Raw genomic sequence first — 15,407 nt, 5'->3', positions numbered from 1 at the left:
TTCAGGTACGTTAATATCACTAACTGCTCTCCCCCCTCAATCTCAGGGGACCTTCCAAATCAAAATAATGAAACCCCTCTTTTGGAAAAGAGTGTACATTCCGTTAGCATTCACTATGCAACATTTTAATCAGCAATCCAAAAGTATTAATTATAAACTAACCTGTTAATTGTAAATTCACTGTCCTTACTCCAATGATTAAATGTTTGTTTTAATCCACCCCATCCTTTATTTAACATGTACTACCCTTAGACACGGCGACATTATCTCACCACCGAGTCTAACACTGGTCTTCTTACCCCATGATTCTCCATAACCACCACACCACATAAAACATTTTAAAGTTCATTTTAGGTTTGGTAACCCCAATACCAATTCCACGTGACCCCTCCACCCTTTCGACCATTCTATTCCAGAATAAGACGACATAAAACCTAAATCTATTTAAAAATAAAACCACAAAATGTCTCATGATATCAAAAAAACCAAACAAGGCATGCTGAGTTTGCAAGGAGTGTTTGGCCATCTAATTTAAATGTGTTACCTTTAGAGTCCATTCCCCTGGCATTTCGCCTAGATTCTTCCACCCAAAATACATTTTCCTGTGGCAAATTTAGCCAATTTCCCATCGTAAGGAATCCGCAATATTTAATCCCTGGCCTCTACTAAAAAGTTAGGTAAAACGTGATGTCGCACCCTTGTGGGGCCCCAGTGTTGATGATCAGCAGAGTGGAGATGTTTCCTACCTTCAACACCTGGGGGTGGCCTGTCAGGAAGTCCAGGACCCAGTTGCACAGGGCGGGGTCGAGACGCAGGGTCTCAAGCTTAAGCTTGATGAATGTGAAGGGTACTATGGTGTTGAATGCTGAGCTGTAGTCAATGAACAGCATTCTTACATAGGTATTTCTCTTGTCCAGATGTGATAGGGCAGTGTGATGGTGATTGCATCGTCTGTGGAGTGGGTCTAGGGTGGAGGTGATGTGATCCTTGACTAGTCTCTCAAAGCACTTCATGATGACAGAAGTGAGTGCTACGGGGCGATAGTCATTTAGTCCAGTTACCATAGCTTTCTTGGGAACAGGAACAATGGTGGCCATCTTGAAGCATGTGGGGACAGCAGACTGGAAAAGGGATTGATTGAATATGTCCGTTTACACACCAGCCAGCTGGTCTGTGCATGCTCTGAGGACGCGGCTAGGGATGCCATCTGGGCCGGCAGCCTTGCAAGGGTTAACATGTTTACATTTTTTACTCGCGTTGGCCACGGAGGAGGAGAGCCCACAGTCTTTGGTAGCGGGCCGTGTTGGTGGCACTGTATTGTCATGAAAGAGCGCAAAGAAGTTGTTTAATTTGTCTGGGAGCAAGACGTCGATGTCCACAACGAGGCTGGTTTTCTTTTTGTAATCCATGATTGTCTGTAGACCCTGCCACATACGTCTTGTGTTCGAGCCGTTGAATTCCGACTCCACTTTGTCTCTATACTGACACATTGCTTGTTTGAATACCTTACGGAGGGAATAACTACAGTGTTTGTATTCGGCCGTGTTTCCAGTTGCCTTGCCATGATTTAAATTTACCTTTTTACTTAACTAGGAAAGTCAGGTAAGAACAAATTCTTATTTTCAATGACGGCCTAGGAACAGTGGGTTAACTGCCTGTTCAGGGGCAGAACGACAGATTTGTACCTTGTCAGCTCGTCGATTTGAACTTGCAACCTTTCGGTTGCTAGTCCAACTCTCTAACCACTAGGCTACCCTGCTGCCCCAAATGCAGTAGTGCTTTCAGTTTTGCGCTTATGCTTCCATCAACCCATGTTTTCTGGTTAGGGAAGGTTTTAATTGTCAGTGGGTACAACATCTATACACTTCCTTATAAACTCTCACAGAGTCAGCGTATACATCAATGTTATTGTCTGAGGCTACCCAAAACATATCGTGGAAGCGTGGAATCCAATTGGTTAGACTAGCATTGGATAGACCTGAGCACAGGTGCTTTCTGTTTTAGTTTCTGCCTTTAGGAGGGGAGCAACAAGATGGAGTCATGGTCAGATTTTCCAAAAGGAGGGCAGGGGAGGGCCTTGTGTGCATTGCGGAAGTTAGAGTAGCAGTGTTCGCATGTGTTACTCGCTCGTGTACTGCAATCAATATGCTGATTTTGAGTTCTTGTATGTTGTTACAATTACACCATGGGTTAATCATGAAACATGCTCCCCCGCTCTCCTTCTTACCAGAGAGATGTTTGTTCCTGTCGGCGTGATGCACTGAAAATCATGTTGCCTGTACAGACTCCAACAGCATGTCCTCAGCTAGCTGTGACTCCGTGAAACAGAGTATGTTACAATTAGAGGTCGACCGATTAATCGGCATGGCCGATTTAATTAGGGCTGATTTCAAGTTTTCATAACAATTGGAAATCGGCATTTTTGGACGATAACATTGCATCCCACGAGGAAACTGCGGGCCACCGGTTACGCGAGTGCAGCAAGGTGCTAAGGTAAGTTGCTAGCTAGCATTAAACTTATCTTATAAAAAACAATCAATCTTCACATAATCACTAGTTAACTACACTAGGTTAACTAGCCTGCGTTGCATATAATCAATGCGGTGCCTGTTAATTTATCATCGAATCACAGCCTACTTCGCCAAACGGGTGATATAACAAAGTCGCATTTGCGAAAAAAGATGTAAAAAATGTACCTAACCATAAACACCTTTTGCCTTTCTTAAAATCAATACACAGAAGTATTATATATATTTTTTTTCATATTTAGTTAAGAAATTCATGTTAGCGGGCAATATTAACTAGAGAAATTGTCACTCTTACATTCATTGCACGCAGAGTCTGGGTATATGCAACAGTTTGGGCCACCTGGCTCGTTGCGAACTAATTTGCCAGAACTTTACATAATTATGACATAACATTGAAGGTTGTGCAATGTAACAACAATATTTAGACTCAGGGTTGCCACCCGTTTGATTAAAATACGGAACGGTTCTGTGTTTCACTGAAATAATAAATGTTTTGTTTTTGAAATTATAGTTTCTGAATTTGACCATATTAATGACAAAAGGCTCGTATTTCTGTGATTATTATAATTAAATCTATGTTTTGATATTTGATAGAGCAGTCTGGCAATACTAAAGTGCCTATTAGAACATCCAATAGTCAAAGGTATGTCAAATACAAATGGTATAGAGAGAAATAGTCGACGAGTCATAATTCCTATAATAACTGCAACCTAATATTTCTTTACTGGGAATATTGAACCATCAGCTTTCATATGTTTTGAGCAAGGAACTTAAACGTTAGCTTTTTTACATGGCATATATTGCACTTTTACTTTCTTCTCCAACACTGTGTTTTTGCATTATTTAAACTAAATTGAGCATGTTTCATTATTTATTTGAGACAAAATAGATTTTATTTATGTATTATATTAAGTTAAAATAATTGTTCATTGTTCATTCAGTATTGCTGTAATTGTCATTATTACAAATTATATATTAAAATCGGCCAAGTAATCAGTATCGTCTTTTTTTTGGTCCTCCAATAATCGGTATTGGCTTTTTTGGGCCCTCCAATAATCGGTATCGGCGTTGAATAATCATAATCGGTTGACCTCTAGTTACAATCCCGGATATGTCTTTGGAAAGCAACTCTTGCCTTAATTTTGTCGACTTTGTTAACTAGGGACTGGACATTAGCGAGTAATATACTTGGAAGCGGTGGGTGGTGTACGTGCATCCGAAGGCTCACTAGAAGACCGCTCCTTCGACGGCGTTGTTTTGGGTCGGCCTCTGTAATCAGTTCAAATGCCCTGGGAGGTGCAGACAAAGGATCCGCTTTGGGAAAGTTGTATTCCTGGTCGTTGTTCTGGAAAGTTGACGTCTCTCTGATATCCAATAATTCTTCCCGGCTGAATGTAATAACACTTAATGTTTTCTGGGCTAACAATGTAAGAAATAATACATAAAAAAACGAAATAATGCACAGTTTCCTAAGGACTTGAAGCGAAGCTGGCATCTCTAGCGGCGCTATCTTTCTCTTCTCATTCCATGCGTAAATAAGCGTGTGGCATGTTGCTATTCAAATTTCATCTGTCTTGCTGACTTGATTTTCAAATGTCACCTCAGTGAAATACCCACAACAATCAACCTTACACCGGTCTTGTGTCCTAATGGATACAATATTTCCTTTTAGAATGTATTGTAGGCAATACTAATGTTTCTGTTTTCTTGTTGCTCTCCCATGCAGGTTTCCCGTTTGGTCAATGGGATGTTAGAGGTCTGGAGGCGTGCCAGAACTGAAGGAGCATGGTGAAGCACCAACCCCTGCAGGTTTACGAGAGGCAGCTGTGTTTGTCATGTCTCACAGGGATCTATGGGTGCCGGTGGAAACGGTACCAACGGTCACATGATGACACCACCAAGGTGAGTTCTGCCTAGCAGACCTTACGTTTGTACCTAAATGACCATAATGGACATGGCATATTGGTGTTGGTATATGGAAGTTAGTAATTTCTGGAAGATCTATTATCGGCCAAATGTCAGTTGGTTGACGGGAGCGAGTGTAATCGAATGGTACCAGTCCACTTTTTCTTTTTTTCGTTCCAAGTTCACTGCAGGATTACAGCACCACACTGCATCTTATATCTCACTATTAATTAAAAACGCTCTAATTTGTAGTGTCTGTGAGAGCATGCAGTGCATGTGGGCAGGATTCCTCCCTTATGCCATCCGTTACCCATGCCCAATCTTTCAAGATGCATTTATAAAAAGCCATGTAGGCCCGCTGTTCCCTGGGCGTCGAAAACGTGGATGTCGATTATGCCAGCCAGCCCCCCCCCCACACACACACCTCTGTTGCAGAGGGGTTGGGTTGAATGCAGAAGACACATTTCAGTTGAGTGCATTGTTGTACAGCTGACTAGGTATCCCCTTTTCCCTTTCCCATCCCTTCCGTAATAACCTGTCCTTGGGCTGTCACTGGAGGTGCCTTTGGCCTTGCAGAGCACCTACATGTCCTAGAACTGTGTTTAAGTCTGTACGTGCTGCAGATAGTATTCCATTTTTTTATCAAACATTCAGAGCCTCCCCTTGGTCACATTCATCGCAGCCTTTATTGGTCTAAGTAGGTTTTCCATAATGCCAAGCAGCCCTGGTCTGTCAGATTTAGTACCGCATGGTAAGTGGAGCACAATAGTCCATCAGCTAGCTAGCCTGGGACAAGTAGACAGAGCTGAGAGGGCTGAAACCTGTGTGTGAAATATAACGTACCGTAAATATTTTAAGTGGCATAGAAATGTGATATACAGTGCCTTGGGAAAGTATTCAGACCCCTTGACTTTTTCCACATTTGGTAACAAACAATTGTTCCTAATCAATCTAAACACAATACCCCTTAATGACAAAGCAAAAACAGTTTTTTTGTAAATGTTTGCAAATTTATTCAATTAGAAACTGAAATCACATTTACGTAAGTATTCAAACCCTTTACTCAGTACTTTGTCGAATGCACCTTTTGGTAGCGATTACAACAGGGTGTCTTATTGGTTATGACGCTACAAGCTTGGCACACCTGCGTTTGGGGAGTTTCTCCAATAATTTTCTGAAGATCCTCTGTCAGGTTGGATGGGGAGGGTTGCTGCACAGCTTTTTTTCAGGTCTCTCCAGATATGTTTGATCGGGTTCAAGTCCGGGCTCTGGCCGGGCCACTCAAGGACATCCCGAAGCAACTCCTGCGTTGTCAAGGCTGTTTGCTTAGGGCCGTTGTCCTGTTGGAAGGTGAACCTTTGCCCCAGTCTGAGGTCCTGAGTGCTCTGTAGCAGGTTTTCTTGAAGGATATCTCTGTACTATGCTCAATTCATCTTTTCCTCGATCCTGACTAGTCTTCCAGTCCCTGCTGCTGAAAAACATCCCCACAGCATGATGCTTCCACCACCATGCTTCACCGTAGGGATGGTACCAGGTTCCCTCCAGACGTGACGCTTGGCATTCAGGCCAAAGAGTTCAATCTTGGTTCCATCAGACCAGAGAATCTTTTTTCTAATGGTTTGAGAGTGCCTTTTGGCACCTAAAGGATGATCAATGGAAACAGGATGTACCTGAGCTCAATTTGGAGTCTCACCGCAAAGGGGCTGAATATTTATGAAAATAACGTTTTTTTTATTTTTTTTTTTTATACATTTGTAAAAATGTCTAAACCTGTTTTCTCTTCGTCATTATTGAGTATTGTGTGTAGATTTTAAATGTATGGAAGGATCCATATGGGGAGGGAGAAAGGTAAGCGCATCAATCAATCAGTCAAATGTATGTATAAAGCCCTTCTTACATGAGCTGATGTCACACAGTGCTGTACAGAAACCCTGCCTAAAACCCCAAACAGCAAGCAATGCAGGTGTAGAAGCATGGTGGCTAGGAAAAACTCCCTAGAAAGGCCGGAACGAAGGAAGAAACCTAGAGAGGAAACAGGCTATGAGGGCAGGCCAGTCCTCTTCTGGCTGTGCTGGATGGGGATTATAACAGAACATGGCCAAGATGTTCAAATGTTCATAGATGACCAGCAGGGTCAAATAATAATAATCACATTGGTTGTAGAGGGTGCAACACGTCAGCACCTCAGGAGTAAATGTCAGTCGCCTTTAATAGCCGATCATTCAGAGTATCTCTACCGCTCCTGCTGTCTCTAGAGAGTGGAAAACAGAAGGTCTGGGACAAGGTAGCACGTCCGGTGAACAGGTCAGGGTTCCATAGCCTCAGGCAGAACCAATGAAACTGGAGCAGCAGCACAACCGGGTGGACTGGGGACAGCAAGGAGTCATCAGGCCAGGTAATCTTGAGGCATGGTCCTAGTGCTTAGGTCCTCTGAGAGAAAGAGAGAGAATACTTAAATACACTTTGGACACCGGATAAGACAGGAGAAATACTTCAGATATAACAGACTGACCCTAGCCCCCCGACACAAACTATTGCAGCATAAATACTGGAGGCTGAGACAGGAGGGGTCGGGAGACACTGTGGTCCCATCCGACGATACCCCCGGACAGGGCCAAACAGGCAGGATATAAATAACCCCACCCACTTTGCCAAAGCACAGCCCCCACACCCCTAGAGGGATATCTTCGACCACCAACTTACTATCCTGAGACAAGGCCAAGTATAGCCCACGAAGATCTCCCCCATGGCACGACCCAATGGGGGGGGGGGGGGAAGATCACGTGAACCTCGCCTGGTTCACCAACTACTTCTCAGACAGAGTTCAGTGTGTCAAATGTTGTCCAGACCTCTGGTAGTCACTATGGGGGTACCACGGGTCAATTCTCGGGCTGACTCTTTTCTCTGTATATATCAACTGATGTTGCTCTTGCGGCGGGTGATTCCCTGATCCACCTCTACGCAGAAGACACCATTCTGTATACATCTGACCCTTCTTTGGACACTGTGTTAACTAACCTCCAAACGAGCTTCAATGACATACAACACTCCTTCCGTGGCCTCCAACTGCTCATAAACGCTAGTAAAACCAAATGCATGTTTTTTAACCGTTCGCTGCCCTCACCCGCCCACCCGTCCCAGCATCACTACTCTGGACGGTTCTGACTTAGAATATGTGGACAACTACAAATACCTAGGTGTCTGGCTAGACTGTAAACTCTCCTTCCAGACTCATATTAAACATCTCCAATCCAAAATTAAATTAGAATCAGCTTCTTATTTCGCAACAAAGCCTCCTTCACTCACGCTGCCAAACATACCCTCGTAAAACTGACTATCCTACCGATCTTCGACTTTGGCGATGTCATTTACAAAATAGCTTATAATACTCTACTCAGCAAACTGGATACAGTTTATCACAGTGCCATCTGTTTTGTCACCAAAGCCCCTTATACCACCCACCACTGCAACCTGTATGATCTAGACTGCTGGCCCTTGCTACATATTCGGCGCCAGACCCACTGGCTCCAGGTCATCTACAAGTCTATGCTAGGTAAACAACACCCACCCGTAGCATGCGCTCCAGCAGGTATATCTCACTGGTCATCCCCAAAGCCAACATCTCCTTTGGCCGCCTTTCCTTCCAGTTCTCTGCTGCCCATGACTGGAATGAATTACAAAATTCACTGAAGCTGGAGACTTATATTTCCCTCACTAACTTTAAACATCAGCTATCTGAGCAGCTAACTGATCACTGCAGCTGTACATAGCCCATCTGTAAATAGCCCACTCAATCTACTTACCCTATCCCCATATTGTTTTTATTTACTTTTCTGCTCTTTTGTACACCAGTATTTCTACTTGCACATCATCATCTGCTCATATATCACTCCAGTGTTAATTTGCTAAATTGTAATTACTCTGCTACTATGGCCTATTTATTGCCTTACCCCTCGCCCTTTGTGCACACTGTATATAGACTTTCTTTTTTTTCTATTGTGTTATTGACTATATGCTTGTTTATTCCATGTGTAACTTTGTTGTTGTTTGTGTTGTACTGCTTTGCTTTATCTTGGCCAGGTCGCAGTTGTAAATGAGAACTTGTTCTCAACTAGCCTACCTGGTGAAATATAAAATGAAATGAACTCAACCCACTCAAGTGACGCACACCTCCAAGGGATGGCATGGTAGAGCACCAGTAAGCCAGTGACTCAGCCCCTGTAATAGGGTTTGAGGCAGAGAATCCCAGTGGAGAGAGAGAGGGGAACCAGCCAGGCAGAGACAGCAAGGGCGGTTCGTTGCTCCAGTGCCTTTCCGTTCACCTTCACACACCTGGGCCAGACTACACTCAATCATAGGACCGACTGAAGAGATGAGTCTTCAGTAAAGACTTAAAGGTTGAGACTGAGTCTGCGTCTCTCACATGGATAGGCAGACCATTCCATAAAAATGGAGCTCTATAGGAGAAAGCCCTGCCTCCAGCTGTTTGCTTAGAAATTCTAGGGACAGTAAGGAGGCCTGCGTCTTGTGACCTTAGCGTACGTGTAGGTATGTACGGCAGGACCAAATAGGAATGATAGGTAGGAGCAAGCCCTTATAATGCTTTGTAGGTTAGCAGTAAAACCTTGAAATCAGCCCTAGCCTCAAAAGGAAGCCAGTTTACACTGGAGTAATATGATCAATTTCTTTGGTTCTAGTCAAGATTCTAGCAGCGGTGTTTAGCACTAACTGAAGTTTATTTACTGTTTTATCTGGGAAGCCGGAAAGTAGAGCATTGCAGTAGTCTAACCTAGAAGTGATAAAAGTATGAATACATTTGGACAAAGTTTCTGATTTTTGCAATGTTACGTAGATGGGAAAAAAAGCTGTCCTTGAAACAGTCTTATTTGAGACGACTGTACAACCATCAAGATTAATTGTCAGATTCAACAGAAGACCTCTTTGTTTCTTGGGACCTAGAACCTGCATCTCTGTTTTGTCCGAGTTTAAAAGTTAAAATTCCTTCGGGTGTGGCATACAATTTGACACACTGTAACATGTATTGCAGTGTCATCCTACATCTCACGTGCACCTCAAACACAAATATGTCAAAGTACCCTTTTTCTAGTTATAGGAATGACCTCTCGTCCTGTGAGCTTAACATGCAAGCTATGCTGAGTGGTGGATGGATGAGCTATACGTTTTGACCTTTCATTCCTACCCTATTTGCCCTCAGGAAGGTAATGCTGCATGAGTTCTTTAAATCTTCAGATAGATGGAGCACATTCATGTTTGACAGGTCGAAGGCCACATGGAGAATTGTTTTTCATCCTTTGGTGGGAATAGTATCCCGTGGCTCTGTTTCCTGTTGTCTCTGAGACTGGTAGATATGGTACTGCAGAGTCAGCTGTGTGTGTGTGTTTGTTTGTCGCCTTGGCCACCATGGCCATGTGTGGCGGGCGCGTTGGCCCACTGGGGGAGAATCGGCCAATCAGCAGCCTGTCTGTGTATAGTACCACAGGATTATATTGGACCTGCTGTGGTGCTACTCTGTGTGTTTATACAGAAAAGTCTCCTCCTTTGCCAGAATCTGCATCCCAACCTCAGACCCCCACTATGCCATGTTTCAGTAGCATATTTCTCTGCTTCCTCCCATGAGCCTATTATTATGGAAGTACTGTACATTTGAAATGTACAAGCATGAATAACTATTCAGTATAGTGAATAAAAACTCAGTAAAAGAAGTATAACTGTAAAAATTAAGTTAAATTGGATTTCTAGTCTACAAATTGGCATACATTTTTTTTTGCGTTTTGTGTAACTTATGTTTTAACTTATTGTGTACATAATATTGCTGCTACCGTCTCTTATGACTGAAAATAACTTCTGGACATCAGAAAAGTGATTACTCACCACGGACTGGAAGAATTTTTTTCCTTTAACGAGTCCGACGAAAAGGATATCCTGCTTTCACTGGAACAGGCCCAGATCCACACCTTTTGCATGAAGAAAAGACGCCGGAAAAGGGGACGCAGATTGGCTGTCCTTCTGAGAAGCCGGAGGCGAGCGAGTAAACTCCCACTGCCATCCGTTCTTCTTGCTAATGTGCAATCGTTAAAAAATAAAATTGATGACCTATTATTAAGATTATCCTACCAACGGGACATTAAAAACTGAAACATCTTATGTTTCACCGAGACGTGTCTGAACGAAGAAATGGACAATATAGAGCTGGCGGGATTTTCCATGCACCCGCAGAACAGAGACACTACCTCTGGAAAGACTAGGGGTGGGGGTGTGTGTCTTTTTGTCAATAACAGCTGGTACGTGATGTCTAATATTAAAGAAGTCTCGAGGTATTGCTCACCTGAGGTAGTGTGGTCGACAACTTATCATAAGGTACTCTATCTACCAAGAGTTCTCGTCTGTATTATTCGTAGCAGTCTATTTACCACCACAAAGCGAAGCTGGCACTAAGCCCGCTCTCAACCAACTCTATAAGGCCATAGGCAAAGAAGAAAATGCTCACCCAGGAGCGGCTCTCCCTGTGGCCGGGGAGTTTAATGCAGGCAAACTTAAATCAGTTTTTCCAAATTTTTACCAGCATGTTACAGGTGCAATCAGGGAAGAAAGAAAATCCTAGACCACCTTTACTCCACTCACAGAGATGCGTACAGAGCTCTCCCCTGCCCTTCATTTGGCAAATCTGACCACAATTCTATCCTACTGATTCCTGCTTACAACCAAAAACAAAAGCAGGAAGTACCAGTGACTCGCTCAATATGGAAGTGATCAGATGACGCGGATGCTACACTACAGGACTGTTTTGCTAGCACAGACTGGAATGTGTTCCGGGATTTATCCAATGGCATTGAGGAATGCACCACCTCAGTCATTGCCAGCAGCATACCACCCTGCATACCACTGCTGGCTTGCTTCTGAAGCTAAGCAGGGTTGGTCCTGGTCAGTCCCTGGATGGGAGACCAGATGCTGCTGGAAGTGGTGTAGGAGGCACTCTTTCCTCTGGTCTAAAAAATATCCCAATGCCCCAGGGCAGTGATTGGGGACACTGCCCTGTGTAGGGTGCCGTCTTTCGGATGGGACGTTAAACGGGTGTCCTGACTCTCTGAGGTCATTAAAGATCCCATGGCACTTATCGTAAGAGTAGGGGTGTTAACCCCGGTGTCCTGGCTAAATTCCCAATCTGGCCCTCAAACCATCACGGTCACCTAATAATCCCCAGTTTACAATTGGCTCATTCATCCCCCTCCTCTCCCCTGTAACTATTCCCCAGGTCGTTGCTGCAAATGAGAACGTGTTCTCAGTCAACTTACCTGGTAAAATAACGGTAAAATAAAAATAAATAAATAAAAAATTGCCTTCATCAATAAGTGCATCGACGACATCTTCCCCACAGTGACTGTACGTACATATCCCAACCTGCAGCCATGGACTACAGGCAACGTCCGCATCGAGCTAAAGGCTAGAGCTCCCGCTTTCAAGGAGCGGGAGACTAATCCGGACGCTTATAAGAAATTCCGCTATCCCCTCAGACGAACCATCAAACAAGCAAAGCGTCAAGACAGGATTAAGATTGAATCCTACTACAAGTGCTTTGAAAGGCTGGTCATGGCTCACATCAACAGCATCCTCCCAGACACCCCAGACCATTCCAATTCGCATACCGCCCCAACAGATCCACAGATGACGCAATCTCAATCGCACTCCACACCGCCCTTTCTCACCTGGACAGAAAGAACCACTATGTGAGAATGCTGTTCATCGACTACAGCTCACCATTCAACACCATAGTGCCCACGAAGCTCATCACTAAGCTAAGGACTCTGGGACTAAACACCTCCCTCTGCAACTGGATCCTGGACTTCCTGACGGACCGCCGCTAGGTGGTAAGAGTAGGCAACAATATGTCTGCCACGCTGATCCTTATAACTGAGGCCCCTCAGTTATAAGGGTGTATACTTTGTCCCCTCCTGTATTCCCTGTTCACCCATGACTGCGTGGCCAAACACGACTCCAACACCATCATTAAGTTTGCTGATGACACAACAGTGGTTTGGCCTGATCACCGACAACGATGAGACGGCCTATAGGGAGGTCAGAGAACTGGCAGTGTGATGCCAGGACAACAACCTCTCCCTCAATGTGAGCAAGACAAAGGAGCTGATCGTGGACTACAGGAAAAGGCGGGCCAAACAGGCCCCCATTAACATCGATGGGGATGTAGGGGACCAGGTCGAGGGTTTCAAGTTCCTTGGTGTCCACATCACCAACGAACTATCATGGTCCAAACATGCCAAGACAGTCGTGTACACGACAAAACCTTTTCACTCCCAGGAGACTGAAAAGATTTGGCATGGGCACCCAGATCCTCTAAAGGTTCTACAGCTGCACCATCGAGAGCTTCCTGACCGGTTGCATCACCATCTGGTATGGCAACTGCACGGCATCTTAGGTGCTACAGAGGGTAGTGCGAACGGCCCAGTACATCACTGGGGCCAAGCTTCCTGCCATCCAGGACCTATATAATAGGCGGTGTCAGAGGAAAGCCTATAAAATTGTCGGAGACTCCAGTCACCCAATTTATAGACTGATTTCTCTGCTACTGCACGGCAAGTAGTACCGAAGCGCCAAGTCTAGGACCAAAAACTTCCTCAACAGATTCTACTCCCAAGCCATTAGACTGCTGAACAATTCATAAAAATTGCCACCGGAAAATTTACATTGACCTCTAACTAGCGCTAGTGCAATTGCTAACTAGCGCTAGTGCAGTAACTGGAAGTCTAGCAGATACCATAGACTTCGTCACAGTGCTAATTATCCTTGGCTTGTGAAACTACCTCTAACTTCCTTCATAATGGACACAGAGCCATGAAAATCCTATACACAAGTTCATCTGACTCTGGGGAAGTAGGTAAATGGCCTCATTGCCAAAATCCCAAAGTATCCATTTAACTATGGATGCTGTGCTGCCTTGTATTGGAGGACTATAGTCATCTCACATTTGGCAGATCGCCTGTTAAGTGTGCCAGCACTGCCAGGTCAGATGACATCATAGATGCATCTTTAATAGCCAATGTTACCAATCAGTGTTGCTAATCAAAGGATGGTATCAGTTACATGATGTGATGTTTAAACATGACAGGCAGCGTCACTGAACCATGACCATGAGAAACCCAAGGTCTTAATGTGACATGGACTCCCTTCATAATGCCCAGATTCAGAACAGAATAGAAGTGGTTGCTGTCGTCGTCTCCTCTCAGAGCTGGATAATGAACAGGCCAGTGTGCCTGAGCCTCCCTCTTTGTTAACTTGGTCTTTGAGTTAGTGGTTTGTAGAAAGGCCGACCACGTCACTGGCACTGCAAGCTGATCTGCCCTCAGTAATAATTGAGTTTTTCCATTTAGCCAGTCTTTACCAGTCTTTACTAGGAACGACCATAATTCTGTAGACTTGGTCTGTTAAATGAGAGACACGTGAAACTGAAATCCTGTTCAAATCATTTGCTACCATCACCGTTTTATGTCGCAACTAAAGTCTGCACTAAACTAGAAAACCAGATGGGCAACATTCTAATATGGCAGGGAACATTCAGGCAACATGCAGTGAGGGAGCATTCTCTTTGCTAGCTTTTTCTTGTCTTCCTCTCAAGTCTTCCATTACTTCTTTAGTTCCCTGACAGAATAAAAGGTCAAAAGCTTCAATACCTCTGCAGAAAACACATTTACAGGGTGTCAGAGCTGTAGAAGTTACTGAGTAAACAAGCGTTAGGAGGATGTCTCTATATTCCCGTGGGACAGGGCCAAGAGAGCCTTGGAACACAAACCGTGATGTGCAGTGATGGTGTTGTTGGGCCCAGGAGCGTTCTGTGATACAGGTGCACCAGCACTCATCCTCAGACTTCTGTGTGATGATTCTCTTCTATGAGATGACTAAACCAGCAACCGCTAGGCTAGCTGAATGAGGGGAGAATGGTGATAGTCTGTCATGATCGTTAGTAAAGCTTTAGAGGGACTAGAAATCAGTCCTAGGTTTTCTAATCTCTGATCATTTTAATGATGGAAATTTATTTTGATGGTAATTTGATTACGTGAAATGAAATTTGACTCTTAAGCACTATGTTCATATAAGACATTCAGGTAAGCAATTATATCAATACCCTTTGGTGGAGGTCACAATCAATTGTCTTTGAAAACAAATTAACTGGTAACCTTTGTACTAATAGCGCCTTGTCTACCCGTCTCTATAGTTCAATAATCATATGTAAGCACCTTTTCAGTCAGTCTGCACTCACTTCCAGTAGTGCTGACATTCAAACAAGTCCTCTTAATATTGGGCGAGGAGGGGAATAGCCTAATCTTCCTGAATCAAGTCTCTCCAAAGGGAAATGTTTTCTGTCAGTTTGAATCCCTCTCCGGCTGTCTGTCTGTCTCTACTCAGATTTTCTTTGAGTTCGCTAAGTTCAGAACGGCAGGAGGGGACTGTTTACCCACTACAATTGTCGGTTATATTGAGGGGAATTATTCCATGTAGACATTAGAGGTCGATCAATTATGATTTTTCAACACCGATACCGATTATTGGAGGACCAAAAAAAGCCGATACCGACTAATCGGACAATTTTTATTTCATTTATTTATTTGTAATAATGACAATTTCAACAATACTGAATGACCACTTATTTTAACTTAATATAATACATCAATTAAAATAAATTTAGCCTCAAATAAATAATGAAACATGTTCAATTTGGTTTAAATAATGCAAAACAAAGTGTTGGAGATGAAAGTAAAAGTGCAATATGTGCCGTGTAAAAAAGCCAACGTTTAAGTTCCTTGCTCAGAACATGAACATATGAAAGCTGGTGGTTCCTTTTAACATGAGTCTTCAATATTACCAGGTAAGAAGTTTTAGGTTGTAGTTATTATAGGAATTATAGGACTATTTCTCTCCATACCATTTCTATTTCATATACCT

The 15,407-nt window shown here is 43.6% G+C and overlaps 1 protein-coding gene across 3 annotated transcripts in view; it reads left to right on the top strand.

Annotated features, from left to right (window-relative positions):
- The window catches only part of LOC129831837 (glycerophosphodiester phosphodiesterase domain-containing protein 5-like), a 127,340-nt gene that overhangs the window by 54,917 nt on the left and 57,016 nt on the right, over positions 1-15,407 (top strand). For all 3 annotated transcript variants that reach the window (XR_008755820.1, XM_055895331.1, XM_055895332.1), the window contains exon 2: positions 4,255-4,430. Coding sequence is in view for 2 of the 3 variants with exons in the window: in XM_055895331.1 (XP_055751306.1) it covers positions 4,314-4,430 (117 nt within the window). In the remaining variant the exon portion in view is untranslated. The remainder of the gene's footprint in view (positions 1-4,254; positions 4,431-15,407) is intronic.

The sequence above is a fragment of the Salvelinus fontinalis genome, chromosome 33, assembly GCF_029448725.1.
Source record: "Salvelinus fontinalis isolate EN_2023a chromosome 33, ASM2944872v1, whole genome shotgun sequence".
Lineage (NCBI taxonomy): Eukaryota > Metazoa > Chordata > Actinopteri > Salmoniformes > Salmonidae > Salvelinus > Salvelinus fontinalis.
This window is presented reverse-complemented; position numbering and strand designations above follow the sequence as displayed.